At 39.5% G+C, this 24,016-nt stretch overlaps 1 protein-coding gene across 5 annotated transcripts in view; it reads left to right on the forward strand.

Moving 5' to 3' along the window:
• Nucleotides 1-24,016, forward strand: part of Kiaa0586 (KIAA0586 ortholog) — a 100,284-nt gene that overhangs the window by 59,090 nt on the left and 17,178 nt on the right. For 3 of the 5 annotated variants that reach the window (XM_028789298.1, XM_028789286.1, XM_028789292.1), the window contains 4 exons: nt 182-304; nt 963-1,137; nt 16,328-16,482; nt 19,727-19,835. In XM_028789298.1, coding sequence (XP_028645131.1) covers nt 182-304; nt 963-1,137; nt 16,328-16,482; nt 19,727-19,835 — 562 coding nt within the window. The remainder of the gene's footprint in view (nt 1-181; nt 305-962; nt 1,138-16,327; nt 16,483-19,726; nt 19,836-24,016) is intronic. The other 2 variants (XM_028789294.1, XM_028789297.1) reach the window with 2 other exon arrangements.

Genomic DNA, 24,016 nt, shown 5'->3' on the forward strand with positions numbered 1-24,016 from the left:
TACACATTTGAGGCAGATGTGAAGTGTTTTTATTATAGTCAACTGTAAATGAGAGCTACATGAAAATAATTCATCTTTTGAAACATACTGGTATCATTTCTTCCTAAAGTTTTATTAGTCATAATTGAGAAAGTGGAATTGTGTGATAACCTTTTTAATGTTGAATTTATGTCTGCTCTAGGAAGATGAGCCTCCCAGTGAAGGACAGGTGATGAGGAGGCCCCATAAAAGGCTTCATGAAAATGCAATCCTTTCTCTTCTTACTAAGCAAGAACAGGAACTCCTAGTTTCACAGCAAGCAGAGGTACTTTTCAACCATAAAGATTTGGGCATGGGGGTTTAGGGGCGGTAGATATAAATACAGGAAAAATATTAAATATCCGATTTTTAAATTTTGGTAGGACAGTGTTTAAGTTACTCTATGATCAGTGTCATGGCCCATTTAACCTAGATTGAACTAAACTTTGTAGCTGAGAAAAATTTAGTCTCCTCCAATCTTTAATGCTACAATTTAAAAATACAACAAATTGAAGTTTTAAAGATACATTTATTGTGTGTGTTTGTTTACAGTTCCACACCACACCCATATAAATATGAATACACATACAATACCAAATGCCTTTTAAAACTTCTTTTCAAAAAAAATTTCCATTTATTTACTTATTGTGTGTGGGAGCAAGTACACATACCAAATGTAGAAGTCAGGAATGGCTTCAGGTAGTAGGTTCTTTCCCACCATATGGCTTCCAGGGATTGAATTGCTCTGTAGACAGCAGCAAGGGCCCTTACTTATTAAGCTGTCCTGTTGATCCCTAAACTAACTTCTTAGACTTACTCGTGTACGTGTACCTGAAATGTGACATTAGAAGCACTTGTGTGTTATGTATCATGATATTTACAAAATATTTCCTGCTTTGATTGATTTACTATAATGGCTTTAATGGTTTTTCTCATTTTGGAAGGACTTGGATAACAGTGTGGGTGAGCTTAGTGAAGGACAGAGGCTCGTGCTGAAAGCAGCAGAGGACATCTCAGCAGGACCGTTGATCCGCATGCTGCAGCCCACTTCTCCTGCAGAGCCTTCCGCTCTGCACGCAGACCCTGGACTGGTATTTCAACAGTCTGACATGGCCTCAGGTACACACAGTAGTGTTCTTCTTGATGTTTCTATAAAATATTACTTTGAATCCTGTTGCAGGTTTTTACATTCTTCTCATGCCAATGCTGTAGTGTACTTTACATTACAATCCAGAGTTGTGTTCTTCATCTGAATAAATGGAGGCGTGGGATTTTATTAAAGGCCATATCTTTTCTATGATCCACAACACTTTTTCCTGAATATCATTGATATGTCTTCATTAGCATGGGCACCATTGGGAGGGATATGAGATAGTTTTTTGTAATATACATACTTAAAATTTATAATATATATGTATTATTTTAATGTATACTAGAAAAATATGAATAACCTCTCAGAGCCAATAGTCATGTTTAAGAGAGTTCAATAAGATCATACCACTTTTTAGACAGGTGTTTTGAGGCACAGTGAAGCCTAGGTAAAGGGCTTTATATAAAGTGTGTGATTTCTCAGATGCAGTGTTTAGTGTGCTATCTTAAAGAGTAACTACAATTTCTGATGGTAGCACTTTGGAAATTACTAGCATATAGTTAATTCTCACTGTCTGTGGTAGTTGTAGCCTATAAGTTAAGCATGTATATATTAGGAAACACTGAATCATTGCTCGTAGGATTGGATTCCAGTAAGCTTCTTATAACATTGTCACTTGATCAGTATGTAACCTGGCCTTATGTGTGTTTCTGTTTGAAGACATTGTATTTAGTTTATATCATTGATTCACCAACACTGAAGTCACAGCCAAAAACACTATAATTCATGCCTAAAGAAGTGTATCTAACACATAATTTCTCCATAGGCATGTCAGAGCCTTCTTGTGCTCAGGAACATTAGACAGTAATTATTTTTTTTAAATGATTTGGGTACCATTCTAAGTACTCAAAGCACGAAAATGTGTGTGTGTGTCTGTGTTTGTGTCTGTCTGTCTGTCTCTCTCTCTGTCTGTATATGTCTTATGCACACATGAGTGGGGAGGAAGAAAAGGAGAGAGGAGAGAGAATGAACACAAAAATGTGGAAAACTTGGCCTTAACGTCACTGTTCAAAGGTCGTCTCTTAAGTGTAAGAGCTAACATAAAAAGGCAGAGTGGGGGACTTTATTAGAGATGGTTTTTCACCACGTTTCTCAGATCCACAAAATGACCATAAAGTCTGTGAATAGTGAGTTTTCATTAGAGGTATGTTTTTGTGAGTAGGTAACTTTGCAGTGGGAACTGGCCAGTTAAGTGAGCACCGTACATTGTTACTGACTTTCCCAGGCTCATTAATGACTTCTGTCTTAGGTTGGTGCAAAATAAATGGCGGGTTCAGGCAATGAATTTTAAATCACTGTAACTAACTAACACATTTTTATCAAATAGAAACCATTAAAGTCAATACATTTTTTGTCAACAAGAAACAGACTTGCTTATTTCTATAACATAAAACTCTATGCTTTGCAGTTTGACAAAGTCTTGAAAAGTATTTTCTTCATTCTGCTGCTTGTACAAGTATTTATCCTGATAAAAGTTCTTGCAGAAGCTTAGAGAGGCAGCAGCTGGTTGGTGTGATAGGTGAGTTTGGTGCATCAGGCAGAAACTTGGTACTAAATTTTCCAGCCCAGTCCATTTGCCTTTTGAAGCACTGGCTGTGCAGTAAGTTGTTTGTAACCTCAAGCTCTCCTTCTGTGCCTAAATTCACAAGCTAAATTCACTTAGAGGCTTATTAATTACTAACAATGCTATGACCTTTGTTTGCTACACTTGTTCCCTAACTCATAACTTATTTAACCCATGTAAACTTCTGTTTGCCTTGTGACTGGTTACCTTCCTCAGTTTCAGATTCCCAACTTCCTCAGAATCCGTGTGGCAAATCTCTTGCCTCTGTCTCCCAGAGTTCTAATCTCTCTACTGAAACTTCTACCTTCTACTTCCTGCCTTTTGCCAACAGGCTATCAGATTTTTATTGACAGGTGATGCTTCTGCACACTATACAAGAGATTATCCCTACAGTAGTTGGATATGGTCATGGAGAAGACACTGACAGGGAATTGGGCCTCTCTGACCAGTGCTGGTTTCAGTCATCTCAGTATGTTGAGCATGCTTCTCAGATGTCATGGTTTCCTGCGTTCCAAAGGCTGCACTGGATGGATTGGCAGCAGACAGTAGCCAGGGTCTTTATTTACGTGCAAGTTTAGCCTTGGGAAGTGTCTTGGAGCTTCTCAGTCCAGCCTTTGAGTTGGTCATTGATGGTTGTTATATACAAACCACTTTTTGTTCCATGTTGCAGTCCAATCAAAAAATGACTGGTTATTGCTGCATAGAGTAACAGGGTGGAAGTTCAAAGGTATGATTTTTTTAAATGTGTTCTAGTGATCTGATGAGGTCCTCACTGAACCTTTTCACTTTTCTAACTTAATTCAAATGTCTAGTGACCATTCAGTGATCCACATTGTATTCTTGGCAACATCTAGTGTAGTCATAAGGGCATCGCTTTAGGTCAGTCATTGTCAGGTTTGATGACTGGGCCACTGCACACCTCGTTGTCAAGGCCTTCATCTTTTTTGCAGAGCTTCTCAACACACCTCTCTGCCTTGTGTGTTCATTAGCAGTTTCTAGGCCAAATGAATTGGTAATGTTGTCAGTTGTCTGTACTGCTTCATTGTGTGTTTGAACTGGAATAAGAAAATTGCTTTAACTTGTTTCTTGTTCATAGTAATTTCTACAATATAAAATAAATATAAAGTAGGCAACAAGTAGTGTCACTAGCAAAAAAACAAAAATAAACAAACAAAACAAAAACAAAAAAAGCCTGACTCAGAAGTATGAGCGTTTAAATGATGTAAAATATGACCATATTTATTTAAGAATTTATTCCAACATCAAAAGACAAATTTCAACAATACAAAAAATTTTACTCTTACACCAGCTTGAATAAATGAAACTTTAGGAGTGCAGACTTGCTGTACCTGAAATTAGAGGGTTGTAGAGTATTTAGTGTTGGTTTCATGCTTAGCAAGAGCGTTACATTATTCAGAATTGAAAGAAATTCAAGTCTGACGTTTTCAGTGTAATACTCATAAAGTTGCTGTTTTTCTCATTTTGTGCTTAGTTTAAACAACCTATGATGCAACTCATAGCTGACTGAACAAAGTGCAGGAACCCAGCAGACACTAGAGGGCGCTCACAGACCACCTGACAGACTAGGAGTTAAGTTTCTATAATAAAGTCTGAGCTTCCAGGCTGTGCTTTATGTCTCTGGTATGTCTTTATGTCTCTGGTAGTACCCAGATCACTTGTGGTGTAATGAATCATTTTTGTATTTAATGAAATCATATTTTAGAAAAATCATAATCATTTGATAACTATTATTTCTTTTTGAGACAGGTAATCATATTTGAGACTAGGATGGATTGTGTATAACTTAATACTTTTTGCTATGATTAATGTATTTCATTGTCTATCTATTTGTGAATGCGTGTGCGCATGTCTGTGTGTGTGTGCACCCTTAGATAATGACTTTCAGAGCTTGATTCTCCTGTGTGGGTCTTAGAAATTGAACTTAGGTCATCAGGATTGCCAGCCACCAAACCATCTCAGTGACCTTTCAGTATTATTCAATATACAATATTCTTTTTTTTTTTTTTTTTTTTTTTTTTTTTTTTTCCGAGACAGGGTTTCTCTGTGTAGCCCTGGCTGTCCTGGAACTCACTCTGTAGACCAGGCTGGCCTCGAACTCAGAAATCCGCCTGCCTCTGCCTCCCAAGTGCTGGGATTAAAGGCGTGTGCCACCACCACCCGGCTACAATATTCTTGAATATACAGAATCTAAAAATAATACAATATAGACTGTATACTTACCATCACCCAGTATAATGTATAAATTATTCTGGAAAATACTTTGAATAAATCATAACATCAAAGTATTCCTTTATTGGAAGTTTATAAAGACAGGTTTTAGATATTGACTAGTCTGGAAAATGAATCTTTTTATTTATTTAAAACTTTTTACTAGTTTGCAAAGAATTAGGCTTTATTATCTCATTTTTTTGACTAAGTTTTTTTGAGATTTAATCTTTAAATATATATTTACATATATGCATGTATGTATACACACACACATGTGAATGTGTGTGTACACAGGGGCTAGAAAAGAGTGTTGGATCCTCTGGGGCTGGAGTTATAGGCAGTTGTTAGCTTCCTGTGTTCCTCTGTGTGTGTATGTGTGTGTGTGTGTGCGCGTGCGTGTGCGCACGCGTGTATGATTATATGGTGGTCTTATTCATTCTTTTCCACCTGCCCACCTCTTGCTGTCCTCCCTTCTTGTCAGATAGTGCCCTTTTCCTTTCATGTCTGTGTATTCCATAACCCTTTCGCTTGTCCCTACTCCTGTAAGAACCTCTCCTGTCTCATGGTCCCCTTCCACGCTGATAACATACAAACAGAGGTACAGTGTGATATTTGCCTCTCTGAGTCTGGTTTGGCTTACTTTGCTTAACATGATGATCTCAAGTTTGATCCATTTTCTTACAGTGGAATAAAATTCTGTGATGTTTATATTTGTTTTCTTTATATCTTTTGATAGACATGCTGTTTCCATTTCTTTTCTTATAAATAGTACATCAGTAATAATGGATGTGCATCTTGTGGTAATGTTGACTTACAAGCTCTCTGTCCTGTGGTGATTTTGTCTTTAGCTTTTGAAGAACCTCCACATTGATTTCCATGAAGGCAATACCAGTTTACATCCTCACCAACAGTAAATGAGCATTTGTCTTCACATTTTTTAGCATTTGTCTGTCTTTCTGATGATAACTATGCTGATTGGGATAAAATGGAGTCTCAAGCAGTTTTCATTTGCATTTCCCTAATGGCTAGGAATATTAAATACTTTTTTGAATATTTATTGACATTTGTAGTTCTGTTTAGAAATTGTTGTCTGTGTGTGTATGCATGTGCGTGCGTGTGCACATGGGAGCAGATGTACGCTTGTGTGTGGGTGTGGAGCTGGAAGGTCAATGCTGATAGCTTCCTTTAGGACACTTCACCTTGCTTTCTGAGCCAGTTTCTCTTATGGAATGTGCCTCTAAGTCTTGAGGATCCACCTAGCTCTGTCTTCCCAACACTGAAGGTACAGACACAGTAGTGTGCCCGGATTTTACATGGCTGCTAATGATGTGAACGTAGAGCCTCCAGCCTGCTCAGTGAGCGTGGTCCCTGCTGAGCTGTCTCCCCTGCCCTTGTCCTCTCTCAGAACTGTCTGTTTAGTTTATTATCCATTATTGTTGGGATAATTAGTTTTTAAAAATAAATTCTTTTTTCTTGTTTTATGTGCCTTGGTTTTTTAATCTATATGTATATCTGTGATGGTGTCAGATTGCCAGGAACTGGAGTTACAGACAGTTGTGAGCTACCATATAGGAGGTGGAAATTGAACTCAGGTCCTCTAGAAAAGCAGCAAGTGCTCGTAACTGCTAAGCCATCTCTTCAGCCACAATTATTAGGTTTTTTGTTTTGTTTTAAGCTTATGGTTTGTACAGGTTTTTATTTTTTTGGATATTAATCTCCTCTCTGACATGTAGCTCACAAAGATACATCTTTTTCCCCTTCTCTAGGTGCCTCCTCACTCTGTGGGTAGCTTCTCCATTGTTTGGAAACTGCTTGATTTCTTGTAATCTCATTTACTTATTCTTAGAATAATTTCCTGGGTTACCATAGGAGTTCTTTTCACAAAGCCCATGCCTGTGACTGTATTTTAAAGACTTGTTTTCCTCTTGCAGTTTGAGGGTTTGAGGCCTTATAGTAGGGTGTTTCATCCACTTGATTTTTGTGCAGGGTAAGAACTATGGATAGTTTTACTCTTTTACATGTAGATACCCACTTTCCCCAACACTCTTGTTAAAGAGGCTGTCCTTTCTCTAATGATTGCATTTTGTCAAAATTAGGTGGGTGTAGCTGTGTGGGTTTATTTCTGGGTCCTCTGTTCATTCATTGCTCTGTCTAGGTTACTTGTCTTGTTGCTGTGGTAAATACCTTAGTGAAGCAACCTAGGAAAGGATGGATTCATCACTGCAAGAAAAGCATGGTGGGAGGAGTCGGAGACTGCAGTTGACATTGAATCCACAGTCAGCTGGTTGATGGCTGCTGGTGCTCAACTTGCTTTCAGCCTAGGACATGTGCCCATGGAATGCTTAAGGCGATCTTCCCTCCTCACTTAACCTCATCTAGATAATTCCTCACAGGCGTGCCCGGAGACTTGTTTTCTAGGAGATTCTAGATCCTTTCAAGTTGTTGATGTTGACTATCACAATTCTATATCTTACTAATTTGATATCCAATCCAATTACTTTTTTTGTTTTTTTTTTTTGTTTGTTTGTTTTTTTTTCGAGACAGGGTTTCTCTGTATAGCCCAGGCTGTCCTGGAACTCACTCTGTAGACCAGGCTGGCCTGGAACTCTCGGACTCAGAAATCCACCTCCCTCTGCCTCCCAAGTGCTGGGATTAAAGGCATGCGCCACCACTGCCCGGCTCAACCCAATTATTTTTAAGCCATAACTTTCCACGCTTTGTCCCCATAAACTCACGACCATTTTATAATAAAAAAAATTCATTTAATCCAAAATATCTCCATCATTTTAAATCATTATAACATTGTTTAAAAGTCCAAAAGAGAATAATTGGGGCAATAATAATGATCAGACCAAAGCAAGACTAAAACTCAGCAGAGAAAGCATCGAATCCTGCCACTCTGTATCCAGCTCTGGGACCTGTGATGCAGTCTCTGGGCCTCAGAGGACTTGGATAGCCTCTTCTTTACTCCTCCATCTCTGTCACCGCAGCGTACATGTCCTTATCTTATGTTGACTGAACTCCATGTCTGGAGTTGTCCTTGGCAGCTTTCCCTGTTCCTGGTATTCCTAACATCCTGGGTTCTCCATTGTAAATTAGGTCTTACTTTTGTGGTTTCCTGCAATGGCCTCTCAGGACCTCCAATCCTGCTATACATTGCTTTGCCTTGGGACTTGCTGACATTGTAGTCGGCCCTCCATGATCCATCTTCTTTCTCATGCCTGCAAAGCCAGTGGTGATAAAGCCAAGTTCTGTTGCCAGCATCAGATGGAGCCTGACCCCCTCAGACCACAGCGACATCAGCTTCTATGTGCCAACCCTGGAGAAACACTTCAGGCTTTCATAGAACAAGGGAACGGCTTCTGAGGCAGTGTGTTTCAGGTCAGGTGCTCCCCTTTCAAATGAATTGACATTTTTTCAGGAAATGCATCCTTCAGTGGATGGAGCCTTGCCCTCAGGACACCTTTTCTGTTGTGTTAGAACACAGTAGCAGACTTCCTTAATGGTGCTAGCCACTTGAGCAGTTGCAGCTGCCTTCAAACCTGCCTCGTCTGTAAGGTTAACTTGCTCCTACTATTTTCCTTGTAAAAATACACATTTAACATCGTTCTGCTTAGCTTCTTTCTCCCTCACATAGTCCTAGAGTAGAGCAGTTAAACAGTTGTTGCACCACAGTACAGATGTGCTCCTGTCTTTGTTTCCTGTGCCAAACAAATTAGTCCTTTACATTTAAATTCAACCCCATTCAAGTCCTCAGAACATGGATGAAGCCAAGTTCTTTTCCAGAACATCGCAGAAGTGCTATTATCCCAGTTTCCAACAGAGTCCTCATTCCTTTCAGAAGCCTCATAAACCTCTAATGTTTGTGTTTCTCTTGTTAGCTTGTCTTCCAGGATCCTACCCAGAATGGCCTGTTAACCTCTGCTTACAGTATTCTAGCCTTTGATAGCCCACCACTGACAGCCTGTCACAATCTTCCCATAAATCATGGTCGTGGTATAATAGTAACAGCCCACTTTTCAGTTCTACTTTCTGTTGTTATGTGTCCTGTTGGTGTGACAAAAGCAACTTGAGGGAGACAGCACTTATTTGGGATTATAGATCAAGGGCACAGGTAACAGGAGGGAGGCATGATAGCTGGAGTGTGAGGCTTCTGCTGAGTCCACAGTCAGGAAGCTGAGAAAGATGACTGATGGTGCTCAGCCTGCTTTGTTCTTTGTATTCACTCCAGAATTTCGGTCCATCTCAAGGCATGTCTTCCTCCAAAGTTAATCTGATTTAGACAAGCGTGCCCAAACTCTTGTCTTCTAGGCAATTCTAGGTCCTATTCAATTGATAGCATTAACCATCACAGTCTGTATCGCTCCCTTATTAAACTTTGTTTTAATGGGTCTTAAAATTCTGTGGTAAGATGGATTTTTTGTTGTTGTTGTTGTTTTTTTTTTTTTTTTGGTCATGTTGCTTCTATTAAAATTTACTGATTTTAAAAACAATTTTAAAATGCCACTCATTAAAAAGGTCCACAAAACATCCCCCTTTTTTAATGTGTGGGAGCTTTTACTATGCCTGGTAATTATTATCCTAGAATTAAACTTAAATGGCCAGTTCGAGGCCAGCCTGGTCTACAAAGTGAGTTCCAGGACAGCCAGGGCTATACAAAGAAACCCTGCCTCGAAAACCAAAAATAATAATAATAATAATAATAATAAAAATAAACTTAAGTGGCCATTGAGATAAATAGTCCCGAGACCATGCATACAGGTGTAACACTAGCATTTATTTAGGATTTTTGAGCTTTCTGGTTAGATGTGGTGACCTTGCCACCTTCAGCAGCCTTCTTGTCTGTGGCCTCGACAATATACACAACAGTCTGATTCATATGAATAGCAAAAGTATCCAAAAGGAACTCTGAAAACACAAAGGCTTACCTGCAACTATATTAACGGTGACACCTCACCAAGTAGGATAATGTAGGGCTATCTTCTAGCTTCCTAGCAGAAAGGTGATAGATCATTCCTTCCAGCTTAGCAAGTTTGCATGCTATGTGAGCTATGTGATAATCTAGTTCAGGGGCATTGCCAGCTCTGCTTTGGCCTGAGTGATTCAGGATAGTCGCCTGAGCAGTGAAGCCAGCACTTTGATCCTGGGTCATTTTTGCTGTTGCCACAAGGAACATCTTGAACAGACATATTCTTGACATTGACTCCTCCAGAGTCACCTCAGGTACATTTTAGTTGATTTTATACTTCAATTGTGACATTGACTAGAGCACGGTTAACCGCCAAGCAGGTTTGATAACACCAGTCTCCACTTGGCTCACAGCAACAGTACCAGTGCCAGCAGTTGTATAGACATCTGGGAGGCAGGTACATACATCAGCTGCTCAGTTGGGCAGGTTAATGGTAGGATACATTCCAAAGCCACCAGTTGCATTGGTACTGCTGTCTTCGCAACTGACTGCATTCTTGACCTCAACACCAGCATGCTGCCAACATCCTAAGGAGAAATTAACATAGATGCTACCATGCCAGGTTCATAATCAATTTTCTTTATAAACTGTTTTCTTTATTTTACATGTATAGATGTTTTGGCTACATGTACGTCAATGCACCACACATGTGCCTGTTGCACACAGAGGCCAGAAGAGGGCATTAGATTGCCTGGAACTGGAATTATGGATGATTGTGAGCTGCCATGTGGGAGTTAGAAACAGAACCTGAATCTTCCGCACATGTGATAGCTGTAAAAGGAATTATAAGGTCTAGCTAGTCTGTATAAAACACACACGATTCACATATTTTACTTACCAGCTGTAAGCCTAGATTGGGCAGGTTTGGAGCTATTCTAGTTTACACCTCAGCATTTAGCATTTGAATGCATAACAGCACCAGACCAACCCCAATAGGTAGCCAGTGCTCTTAACCACTGAGCTATCTCTATTTCTTAATGAATGTTCTTAATGTAAACACTTCATTAACAATTTCTTCACATCTCTTCTGACTGTAAGGTGGCTCAATAGAATCCCTTTTGTTGGTAGCAATAATTGTTTTATTTCCAGTGTTTAAGCTAGAGGCTTGGTTATGATTTTGCCAGTTTTTAGAGAGTTGGCTTAAAACTCAGCAATACCCATAGCAATCATTTGGCTAGTATGGTCAGCCCCAGATACGCCTTTAAATTCTCTATGTCCTGGTGCAAGGATATAATCCTTGCTGGTCCCAGGGAGGGGTTACTGCTGACTCTGTGCTTACCTTCAGTTTATCCAAGCCCCAGGTCATCTTTTTTCTTATGTTTTAGTGGTTCTTCTGTCTCTCACCACTTTTGTAGATCAAATGGCTGCAGTGGTGACCTTATTCAATACGTGTCCAGTAGCAGTATTAATCTTTTCCCTTCAACTCATTGGTGGTTTTCATAACATCTGTATTCTCGTGACAAACCATTGTGAGAAAGTGCATGTTAGTTTTTGTTGCTAATGTAAGACAGAGCAGAGATTAGTGAGTTAGAGTCTCAAAGAACAACAATACATAACATCAAACAGAAAGTAAAGAAGATTGGTAATGCCCTTGCCAAACTAACCAAAAGAGAGAGGGAGAGAAGACACACATTAATAAATATTAGAGGTGAAAAAAAATGGACAACAAATTCTAGCAAAGTCCTGTGAATCATTAGGGAATGACTTTAAAAACATATCTGCCATCCTCCCCACCCCCACCCCCGCTCCGGCCAGGTTTGACAATGCACACTTTTGATGCAAACATTTGGAGGCAGAGGGAGGTAGATCTCTATGAGTTTGAGTCCAGCCTGGTCTACATAGTGAGTGCCAGGACAACCAGAGCTACATAGTGAGACTCTGTCTTGGGGAAACAAAACAAAACTCTACCAAAACTAAAGACACTAGAAGAAATGGATGAACTTGTAGGTAACTACGGCATCAAGATTAAGTCAAGAAGATATAAGCAAGTACTCGTCTCCTAATGTGTTCTTTCCTGTGCTCCTGTGATTGAGGCAGCAATCTTCCTTTTCTGTGTATAGCACTCCTTTAAGGATCATGTAGTACTGGCTTGGTGGCCATGAACTGCCTTTATTTGTGCTTGTCTTGAAATATTCTTCATTTCTCTACCAGATAGACTGGCTAAGTCATGGTTGGCAGTTAATTAGTTTCAGGACTTAAGACATAAAGATTAGGTTTGTGAAAAGGATTAGCAGATAAAGGTGTCTACGACCAAACATAGTGATCTGAGCTCAGTTCCCAGAACTCATGGTGGCAGGAAAGAGTGGGTTCTCACAGGTTGTCCTCTAGCCTCCACACAGGGACCATGGCGTGGGTCCCCTCCTGCCTCATGCTAAATGAGTAAGTAAATGTTTTCAAAAGGAAGAAGAAATATAGTCCAGGCTCTCCTGGTGAAAGAGCTGATGTTCTTCTGATGTTTCTGCTTAGTAGGTGAGTTGCTCTTTTTCTCTTACAGATTTTAATACTTTATATTCTTTGTGGTTTTGGCATTTTGAATATAATATGTTTTAGAGAAGTTCTTTTCTGGAATGCTTCTTGCGTTTGGATTTACATTTCTTCAGATTTGGGGAATTTTCTGCTATAAAGCATAGGTTCTCTCTGCCTTAGTGTTTAATCATAGCTCCTTCTATCCTCAGAATATGTAGGTTTGGTCTCAGAACCCGTAGTTCTCAGATGCAGTGGTCCTGTTGGGTTTCCCCTCCTTGATATTTGACTCTGCCCTCCATCATGATCTTATTTCCTTATGCTTGGTTGCGTCTGTCAGTGAGGCTTCCTGCTGTGCTTTTGATTAGATTCACTGGGGTTTTTCATTTTTAACATTTCTATCTATCTATCTATCTATCTATCTATCTATCTATCTATCTATTTATTTAGTTTTTTCTTCATTTCAGTTTCCTTGCTGAAGTTTTATATTGCCAATATTCTCTGATTTGTTGGCCTTTCACTTGTGTAGCCAAGTTCCTTTTTTAGGTGTTGGTTAGAATTTACCTGCTTGTTTGTGGCCTTTTTCTAAATAACATGGATTTACCATAAGTGGAAAATTCGTAGGATTTTGACCTTAAGTAAGATTTCATAATTGTTCTCATATAGATTCTATGTCTAATAATTTTGCTATTATTTTATAGTTTTGATCTTGTTAATAAAGGAATCTTTCCATTCTTTTTGTTTATTGTTATAATGAAGAGAAAAGGTAATAGCTTTGGATATTTATTTTAGTGTCCAGTTATGGCACCAAAGACCTATTGATTCCCATAGTTATTTTAGTTCTATTCATCTAAAAGAGACGAGACAAGACAACTATTAGTTCTATTCATCTAAAAGAGACAAGAATCCTTTAGAGTTTTTGGTGTTTACCATATCATCAGCAAAGATATTTTTCATATTTTTCTCTTAACAACAGATATGCTAATTCTCAATTTATTTGCTAGGCAGTTATAGAAAAAATGTTGGGGAAGTGACATAGGAATAGAAAAGGTAATACCAGCATGAAAAAAAGCAAATATGACACCAGGAGCATTAGTTACTCTACATTTTGTATATTATTGCCATTATTTTAATTGATCTTACAGTGTACTGGAGAATTAAGGAGGTAGTCATTTTGATAAATTGCTTTCTACATATTAACTACTATAGAGATAAAATTAAAGCTCAATGGGTGAATTTTCTTTGTGCAAAGTCCATTAAAAACTTGACTTAACATAAAAATTTGAACGTAAAATGTCCAGCAGAGAGTGGTTATTTGTTATATCTAGGATATGGTCATCTCCACAATTCCAATGAAGGTGATTGCCTTTAAAAGAAATGTCTATGGTGCCATTAAGATGTTTCATTTTAAACAAGTTAGGTCATGAATAACTCTTTTTAAGTCTTTCAGTATCGATTAAATGAAATTATGCTATATTTAAAAGATAACCAATAAAAAGAAAAAGTAAGGTTTTCTTAGAAATCTTTGTGGAAGGAGCTGGCTGGCTCAGTCAGTAAAGCAGCTGTCGTGCAAGCCTAGGAGCCTGAGACACGTCAAATGGGGAGCATGAGGCTGGAGAGGTGGCTCCGAAGCTTAAACCACTGGCTGCTCTTGCAGAAGACCTGGGCTTAGTTTTCCAGCCCCACATGATGGCTCACAAGCATCTGTAACTCCTGCTCCTTAGAATGTACATCCTCGTGCCTCTGTGGGCACCAGATATTCACATGGAGCATGTGTATGCATGCAGGGGAAGGGGGAGTAATGTCAGGCATATGGTGCACACTTATCATCTCAATGTTGGGGCAACAGAAGAATCCCTTTGGACTTGCTAGTCAGCCAGAGTAGCATAATTCTTAAGCTTCAGGCCAAAGAGAATCTTAAAGGAGATTGACAGCATTCCCAAAGATGGAGACTGAAGTGGTCCTCTGGCCTCTACAAAGTTCTCTGAGTTAGAGTTTTATAACTTTGAAGTATAGAGATAGCCTTTATGTACCTCGTGGGAGCATCGCCTCAATAAAAGACTTATGGCCAACGAGCTGAGGCAGGATTAGAAGGTGAGCCATCCAGAGAGAGAGAGAAAAGGGGGGGGGGATTCTGAGAAATAGTTGGGTGAGAGATATTTCTTCAGATGTTGATAGAGACAGACTCATGAACCTAAGGAAAGGTAACTAACCATGTGGCATGACTTAGACGAGTTTAAAAAAGATAATTGTGTTATGAACTAGTGGAAACAGTCTAGGCATTTATTCATATATAAAAAGTCTCAGAGTCATTATCTTGGGGAACATAGAAGCTGGGTGGAAAAGCCACAGTAATGGTGAAGGGACACCATGATAAAGGCAACTCTTATAAAGGAAAACATTTAATTAGTCTGGCTTACAGTTCAGAGGTTTAGTCCATTATCATCATGGTGGGAAGTATGGCAGCATGCAGGTAAGCGTGGTGCTGGAAAGGAACTGAGAGTTCTACATCTTGATCCACAGACAGTAGACTATGTCACACTGGGTGGAGAGTGAGCATATAAAACCTTAAAGCCTGTTCCCAGAGGGACACAGTTCCTCCAACAAGGCCATACCTCCTAATAGTTCCATTCCCTATGGGCTACATATTTAAACGCATGAAGGTATGGGGGCCATTCCTATTGAAACCAGCACAGCAATCAAGCACCCATGTGTATGTGCACCCATATATACATGTGCACCTGTGTAAACATGAACATGTACACACACATAGGCATGCATTGAAATTCATTTTAGAAGCCGGGCAGTGGTGGCGCACGCCTTTAATCCCAGCACTTGGGAGGCAGAGGCAGGCAGAGTTCTGAGTTCGAGGCTAGCCTGGTCTACAGAGTGAGTTCAGGACAGCCAGGGCTACACAGAGAAACCCTGTCTTAAAAAACCAAAAAAAAAAAATTCATTTTAGGAAGAATATGAAATATAAAGCCAGGAATTAGAAATTGTCAATGTTAAGTCTTTGTTGATTCGCAGCTTTCAGATAATTCATTGAGTGAGTTCTATATGTGAAAGCATTTGGAGTATAAAGGACAACACACATGTACAATGATATTAGCCAGATAGATATTTCTGCTCTTATCTTTTTACTGTTTGGATTGAGATGACATTTAGATTAGGAAAAATAAAGGAGTTATGGTCATTTGAAGATAAATACTATAGAACAGAGCTAATTGATGCCAGCATTTTCTAACCAGAATTGTTCTTTACATAGGATTGCTTTTTTCCATTGACATATATTTGTTGTACATAATACTAGATTTCATAAGAACATTTTTATAACACTATATAATGTCCTTTGACCATGTCCTCTCATACCCCTTGTGGTAGTTTTGTCAATTTGAAACAATCTGAGTTATCTGAGGAGGGAATCTCAATGAGAGATTATCTATCATCACTTGGCCTATAGGTGTGTCTGTGAAGATTAGATTAGTGGAAAGGCCGCCCACTGTGGGTGACATCAGTCTCTGGACAGAGCGTCCTGGATTGTGTAAGAGCAGAGAAAGCAAGCTGAGCAGTAGCTCATTCCTCTCTGCTCTTGACGGCGCGTGTGATTTGACTTCAAGTTTGCTATGGTGTGAGCCTGGCACTGTGGGCCAAACAGACCCTTTTTCCCTCAAGTTGCTTTTTCAGGGTATCTTACTACAGCAACAGGAAATGAAAATAAGACACCCTATGTCCTCTGCTTTGTCATCTCTGCTCCTCCTATTAGTCCCCAACCTGTAGCAAGGTGACATTTTAAATAGAAAGTATTCTATTGAATCTGACTTTTAGTGATTTACTGTTCCTGAGTAACTGCTTGGGAATACTGGTAATTGTAGTCTGTTGCTTACTGTTTTACTAAAGTAACTCTGACAATTTTTTGTTTACCTGTTTGATATAGGTAATATTTGTGAAGATTTATGTGTCAGTCATGGTCCAATGAGTTTAAGGGAACTGGAGTTGCAGTCTGATTCTAACCATATTCTTCCCACAACACATGCAGCAACAAAGGGCAGTGATGGTAATTTACCAGAAGCAACTGAAGACTTTTCTCAGGTACCAAACAAGAACATTTGTACTTTACTTAAAATAAGGATTATAAACTCTGTGAGTTCAAGGAGAACCAGGGCTACATAGGGAGACGGTGTCTCAAAACAAACAAAACCAAAAACAGACTTGATTTCAATCCCTAAAATACTTTAGGGGGATGGGAGAAGCAGAGACAGAGTCTTACTATGTAGTTTTAGGTGCTCTCAAGGTCCCAGTGTAAACCAGGATGGTTGAAAACTCAGAGAAATCCTCTTGCCTCTGCGTGCTGGGATTAAAAGATTAAGGGTGTGCCTCAACACACTCAGCATCTTCTAGAACGTTCTTAAAGGAGGAAGGAGAGAACCAACTCCACAAGTTGTCCTTTGACCTACACATGAACACTTGTTAGCGCAGTTCCCTGCCCATACAAAATAGATGAAATTTTAAAAAAAATAATAACTGTATAAAATGTCTGACACCTAGTTAGTCACTTATAACTCTGCTATAAAAGCCAGCTCAGTGATTTGTGCTGATTAAGTATTTCATGTTTATAGCTTTAAAATATATATAATATGTTCCACAAAAGCATAACAATTTTATAATAAGTGAAACCAATAGCCCATGAAACCTTGTATATTAAAAAAATTAGGATGCTTGTTCTCGAAGATTTTAATCTAGATAAATATTCATGGTAATAAATATAGTTTTATATTCATGGTTAGCAATTTATTCCTCATTGTAAATTAATTTATTCAATCAGTATGCATGATATTTTACAACATTCTATGATATCAAGGAAGAATATTAAAAATACAAGATAAAAATTGCTTATGGAATACAATATTATGTAGGGTTTGTTATTGCTAATCTGTGTTCAAACAAAGATCAGGAAAAACTAATAAATATGCAAATAGTGTCTGTATTAAAAAAAAATATTTTTGTGACTAAAAGGCAAGAACTTCCTGGATGCAAAAGCAAAAGTCCCATTGATGATAAAGAGAACTAAATAATTAGTTTTTATCAAAAATAAGAACTTGTACTCCCCAAACACGATACTAAGAGAATGAAAAGTAGCAGAGTGGGAGAAAAGTTAGCTCAGAGCATAGAGAGAATCAGAGTTAAATGTGAGTACAGCGCATCTCAGAATGCACAGAAGATCTGCACACATCCTCATCCAGAAGCTAGTGGAAGGTGAGTCAGCAGGCAGTGGTGTGAAACACTAGGAAATGCAGAGAGGAGCAGAGCAGGCGGCCTCTACAATCTCACTAGAAGGCGAAGGCGCAGAGGCTCTCCTGCGTCTGCTGGCAAGGATGTGGAACAGCTGAGCTCCAGCACATTGCTGGCTGGGAATGCAGACTGGTATAGACATGCAGCCGACACGTGACGTATGTGTGTTACTTCCTAAGAAAATACAGAACAGATGAGTGTTCATAGGATCTTTGTATTGTATTAGCCCCAACTTGTAAGCAACACAATGTTCAACAAATGGTGACTGAACAAAGTATATTACATTATATACTTTAGAATACCACTATTCCCAGGACACTATGCGTATAGGAACTCTTGAGATATACAATAATTTTATTTATTTATTTATTTATTTATTTACTTATTTACTTTTTATTGATTCTTTGTGAGTTTCACACCATGCACCCCAGTCCCACTTCTCTCCCCATCCCCCATCACCTTTGGCTCTTGTAACCTCCGACCCCCAAAATAATAAAAAGTACAAACAGATAAAAACAAATCATAGAAAACATTTCATCACTGTAGCTGTAGTATGTCACAGCGTGTCCCACAGTATATCCCTCTGTCCACACATTTTCACTTGTAAATCTTCATTGTAGTGAGTCATTGGTCTGGCTCGAGATCTCTGGCTTTTGTGACGCCATCAATATTGGATCCTCATCAGTCTCCTCCTCATTATTCTGTTGTTGCTCTGTGTTGCTCTGAGAGGCCCTGCAGCTTTGGGCCCCTCACATGTTTCTGTTCACAGATGATACAGATTTGGGGGTTAGGCCAACTCAGAGCCCTGGATCTGGGCCTGTATAGTAGCTGAGCTGGTCAGCCTGCTGGCTCTTCCTTGTCCACACCACCAAGGCAGGCAAACTTGCCACCGCTGCTCCAGCTAAGCCATCCATTGGTGCCATCAGCAGGAGGCAGGGTCACCTCTCATGCTCTCATGCCCTGGGGCCAGCTCAGCTGCACCTAACCCTCCAGAGCCAGCTCTGCTGTGCTGCCTAGTCAATGCACAGGTTCCACTCTCCCAAGTGCTGCAGCCTGTGAGGGGCTGGGCCAGCTCTTCCATTCTCACTCTCAGAGCTGGCTCCCCTGTGCCTTTGCTATCAGGGCCAGTTCCACTGTGTTGCTGAGATGCAAGACCTGCTCTACCAAGTACTATAGCTATAGCTAGTGAGAGGACAGGGGTAGCTCTCTCCCACTCTCATGCCCTTGGGCCAGCTATCCTGACTACTGCAAGTGGTAGGTGTTGGGGGAACAAGAAGGCATCACTCCTGTACCCATGCCACCTCATGGCACATGAGTAGTGGGCCAGCTCTCCCATGCCTTTGGGGCAGGCTCACCTGTGCCCCCTCCACCAGGGCCAGTTCTACGGTGCTGCTCAGGTGAGGTGCAGGGCCCACTTTCCCAGGTGCTGCAGCAGGCAAGGAACTAGGCCAGCTCACCACCTCTCATGACCCCAGGGCAAGTTTTCCCAACTGCCACAAATGGGGGGACTTTAACCCCCCAAAACTATGTTGAGTAAAAGGTAGTACCTTCTCCCTGCAAAAAATATACATAGATTCCATTTAATAAAATTCTACCCAAATCCAGTCATGATCACTTGTAGTCGATGCTCATGAGGCTGAGTCAAAGGACCACATGTTTGAGACTTGTAAAATAAAATTAAAAAAAAAAAAAGAGAAGAGAAGCTAGAAAATGCAGTCTAGTCTGTAACAAAGCATTTCAGTTGTAGGCTTTGAATAGTGGGAAAGATGGTGTGGGTGCCTTTGTTGGCCTGACTTCCACCTGCATCTGTCACTCTGGAATCACAGGTGTCGTAAATCCTGGCACCTCTGCATTACCTCAGAGGTGTGATGCTCACAGAAGGGATGGACTTCTTCATACTCTCACACCATGAACTGTGTGTGCCTTAAGTCCAATCATGAAATAGCTGTTTAAAAGCAAATCAAATTCTCGAATGTTTATATAATAGAACCAATTTGACTTTTAACTTAAAATAATATTATGGCTTATTTCTTAAATTCTTTAGTACCAACAAAAGCAAGATACAGACATTAAACAAGTTGAACACAAGCCAATACAAAGACATCTAATCTGTGTAAGAAATAAATCTGACAGTTCACTTTCACAACATCAAGGTAAGCTATTTTTGTATCAGATAGTGATATTTAAATAATCATGTTCATTAAATATTTGATTATATGTATTAGATCAAACTTGATATCCCGATAATGAACAAATATATAACAAAAATATTTTTATATGAATCTTATTCTTGTCTCCGGGAGTTGTTTTCTCTCATTTAGTCTATTTATATGAAGAATCTTATATTTGACTATAAGATTTGTTTGCTTTTTTATTTAATTAATAAACACTATTTCTAATAGGGTTTTAAAACCCTTAGCCACTGTTTTTCCCTTTAAGGTTATTCCCATAATATGCTGTGTTAAGATCATTCGTGTTAAGAGCTGTCAGGAAAATGCAAGTTCAAACTACTTCACTTCAATCAGAATAGTTAACAGAATGAGTGAGCAACCAACAAACTCTGGCAAAGATGTGGGGAAAGAGCAGCCCTTGTCTACTACTGAAAGTGTAAACTGGTGCAAACCAGTATGGAGGTTTCTCACAAAACAAAAATAGAGCTTCCTGTATGTCTGAACCATACCAGTCTTGGCCTTATACTCAGAGGGCCCTAAGTCAGCATATCATGGATATTGTTACACATCCTTGTTTCTTGCTCAGTGTTCACTGTAGTTGGGGAATGGAGTCAGCCTTTCTGTCCATTAACAGATGAATGATTTAAAAGATGATACTTGAACACTCTGGGGTCCTGTCCAGCTGTAAAGAAAACTGTAGAGACTGGGGAAGGTGGCCCAGTGGGTGATGTGCTCGCCGCACGAGTGAGGGCTTGAGTTTTGACCCCCACTCCACATCACAGCCAGATGGGTCAGTGAGTACTGGTAGCTCCAGCACTGAGTGGCAGAGACAGGAGTATCCTGGAGATTCATTAGTGTGTCAGCCTAGACAAACCAGTCTCAAAAAATAAGGCGGAGAAGGGATTAAGGAAGATTCTCTGACCTTGTCTATGTCTGGTCTTGTACACAAGCACCCACCAGCACACTTAGTCCCCATCCCACATACACTAAAAAGAAAAAGGAAATTAGGACATTTTCATGAAAGTGGACAGAAATGGAGCTTATATTACGTGAAGTAACGAAGACTCAGACGTATATTACATATTTTCTCCCTTATGCAGGCCCTAGATTATGATTTCTGTTCATGTATATGTCTCAATAACTATTCTGTTGCTGTGAAGAGACAGCATGACCAAGACAACTTACAGAAGAAAGCATTTTATTGGAGGTTTGCTTATAGTTTCAGAGACTTAGTCCATTATCATCATGGCAGGAGGCATGACAGCAGGAAGTCAGACGTGGTGCTGGGGCAGTAACTGGGAGCTTCCTCCTGGTCCACAGATAGAGAGAGACACTGGGCCTGATGGGCTTTAGAAACCACCAAGCCCACCCTAGTGACATACCTCCTCCAACAAGGCCACGCTTTAAGTAAAGCTACACCTCCTAATCCTTCTCAAATAGTTCTAGTAATTGAGGATCAAACATTTCAAACATATGAGCCTATTCATAGGCCATTCTCATTCAAATCATTACTCTGTGTGTGTGTGTGTGTGTGTGTGTGTGTAATTTATGTATTTTCTTTTAATGTTATGAATGTTTTACCTAAAGGTATGTCTACACCAGGTTTATCAGGTTTGTGCCGCTAGCCCTTGAGGCCAGAAGACGGTGTTGATCTCTGGAACTGAAGTTACAAACCACTATGAGTCTCAGTGTTGGTGCTAGGAATCAAACCCAGGCCCTCTGGAAGAACAGCAAATGCTCCTAATTGCTGAGTCATGATTTTAGTCCAATTCAGTATCTTTTTAACCTAATACATTGAGGTCACATTTTAGAATCTAAAGAAAATTGGCCTGTTTTGGAAGATCATAAAATCAGTGCCAACCTGTGTTAAATAAAGAATTTTAGGGTAGTTTAAGTCATATAGCAGGACCCTATCTCAAAACACAACAAGGAAAATGTTGCCTATAAAACTCTTCTAACGATGATTCTAAGATTAATCATGACAAGATACAGATATGGCAAATGAACATTCCTAAGATTGTAAGGCTGACTCAAAGCTCTCCTGAGTGTTGTAAACCATTCATGGCCAGTATAATTCAGTAACTTTAGGGTTTTTAAAATAAATGTCTTAAAATTAAATAATTGTGTTTTCTTGAGAGATCTTGCCTATAATCAACAATCATTTCCCTCTACACTTAGGGAAATATCTTTGGTAAGATTTTGAGCCTGCATCTCTGGCACTGTGACATTGTTTTTAGCTACAATGCATGTGTATGGCCAGAGGATAGCAGTAATGATATGTTTGTTGACTAAAGATCATTGTGGAAAAATAAGAGAAACCATGCTATTAGCTATTAATAACTAAGAGGAAATTTTTGTTTTGTTTTGAGATACGATTTACTGTGTATAGTTGAATGGAGGTCTCTATCTAGACCAGGCTAGCCTTGAACTCACAGAAATGCACCTACCTCTACTTCCTCAGTGTAGGGATTAAAGGCTTGTGCAGTTATGCCCAGCCTAAGAAGAAGTTTTACTTAGAAAATTACCCAAGGTTAGCTTACTGTTATTGCATCTAATTTTACATCTAATAATATAACTGGGTTTAGTGGCACCTGCCTTTAATCACAGCACTTGGGCGGCAGAGGCAGGTGGAGCTCTGTGAGTTTGAGGCCAGCCTGGTCTACACAGGACATTCAGAGCTGCTGTAGTAAGACCCAGTCTTGGAGAAAAAAAAAATTAGGCAAATAGGCCTGTTTTAGCTTTAACTATAAATAAGGCATTTGCATATATATAAAGTTTCATTCTGCAATTAATGTATATCTCTCTGTACAGAGTACTCTTGAATGAAAGTCATTGCCTTGGCACACATAGTCAGGACATTTTCCCATAAAATGTGTGCACTTGGTTTATTTCCCTCCTCTTCTGAAATTCTGAAACATTTTCAAACATGTCAGAATAGGAGTTAGAGTGCCAGAATAATCGGAGACCCTTGTATGTAACCTTGGGTGACCCTGAAGGACTTCAGTCCTCTCTCTTGTACTCAGAAATCTTAAGACACGGGAATTTGCCCCATCACACGGGGATTAAAGCCACATCTTTTCTGGCAAGTAAATGGTTGTAAGATTACTCGAATCCTAATAATGGCTACTTTACAGTGGAGTCCTCATGTATTTTACACTGAAATGCATAGTAGCTTACTGTGTGTCTATAAGGAAATGAAGCTAATTACTAAAAGTTACATTTCCTTCAGTGAGCTAACTCTCACTGAAAGTTGATACAAGACAAGGTGAGACATAAGCTCTTCCATTGTATGGCTGAAGAATTGCCAGGACCTTGTTTTATTTCCAGCTTTTAACATAAAAGAAAAATTCATCAGTGTGACAGGTGACATGTTTGGGGTATCATAAGAATAGGAGCTTTTCAAACCAGATATTGTGGCAAATGCCTACAGTCCCAGCAGTTAGTAGACCAAGGCAAGCGGTTAGTCTGGTCTAGTGTCTAAGCAAACCAGTACTAATGTTACTGATGGCATTCTTTCATTTGTGGCTGAATGTGCTGGGTATGTTCTTTGTCCCCTGGACCAAGGCTACCACTCTTGAATTAGTGTACTAGTCACATGGCCAGCATGCTTACATGAAAGCTACTTCTTCAAAAAGTGACTTCCATTTTATTTTTCCCTCTTTTGCTCTATGTCTTAGTGTTTTGTTGCTATGAAAAGACACTATGACCAAGTCAACTCTACTTAAAAAACAAAAAAGCATTAATTAGGGGCTTGCTTACAGGTTCAGATGGTTAGTCCATCGTCATAGCAAAGACTGTGGAGCCATGAAGGCATGGTGCTGGAGAAGTAGTGAAGAGCTACATCCTGATCCACCGGCTGCACCAAGTGGGAAGGTTGAGCCTAGTGCGAACTTTTGAAACCTCCAAGCCAGTCCCCAGTGATACACTTCCTCCAAGGCCACACAGGAGCCAATGGCAGACATTTGTATTCAAACACCACACTTTGACTTTATAAGTTCTCTTTGACCAGTTTTATTTTTCTGTTCAGGTTAACTAATATAAAATGAGAAACCAGTTTAAATCCACTTATTTATGATGAACCAGGGAACAATTAAGTTGTACAAAGTAAGTGTGGTAAAATCAACACTTTAAAAAATATTTTCTTTGGGTTTCTCAAAATATTT

Source organism: Grammomys surdaster, unplaced genomic scaffold (genome assembly GCF_004785775.1).
Source record: "Grammomys surdaster isolate TR1022 unplaced genomic scaffold, NIH_TR_1.0 127, whole genome shotgun sequence".
Classification (NCBI taxonomy): domain Eukaryota; kingdom Metazoa; phylum Chordata; class Mammalia; order Rodentia; family Muridae; genus Grammomys; species Grammomys surdaster.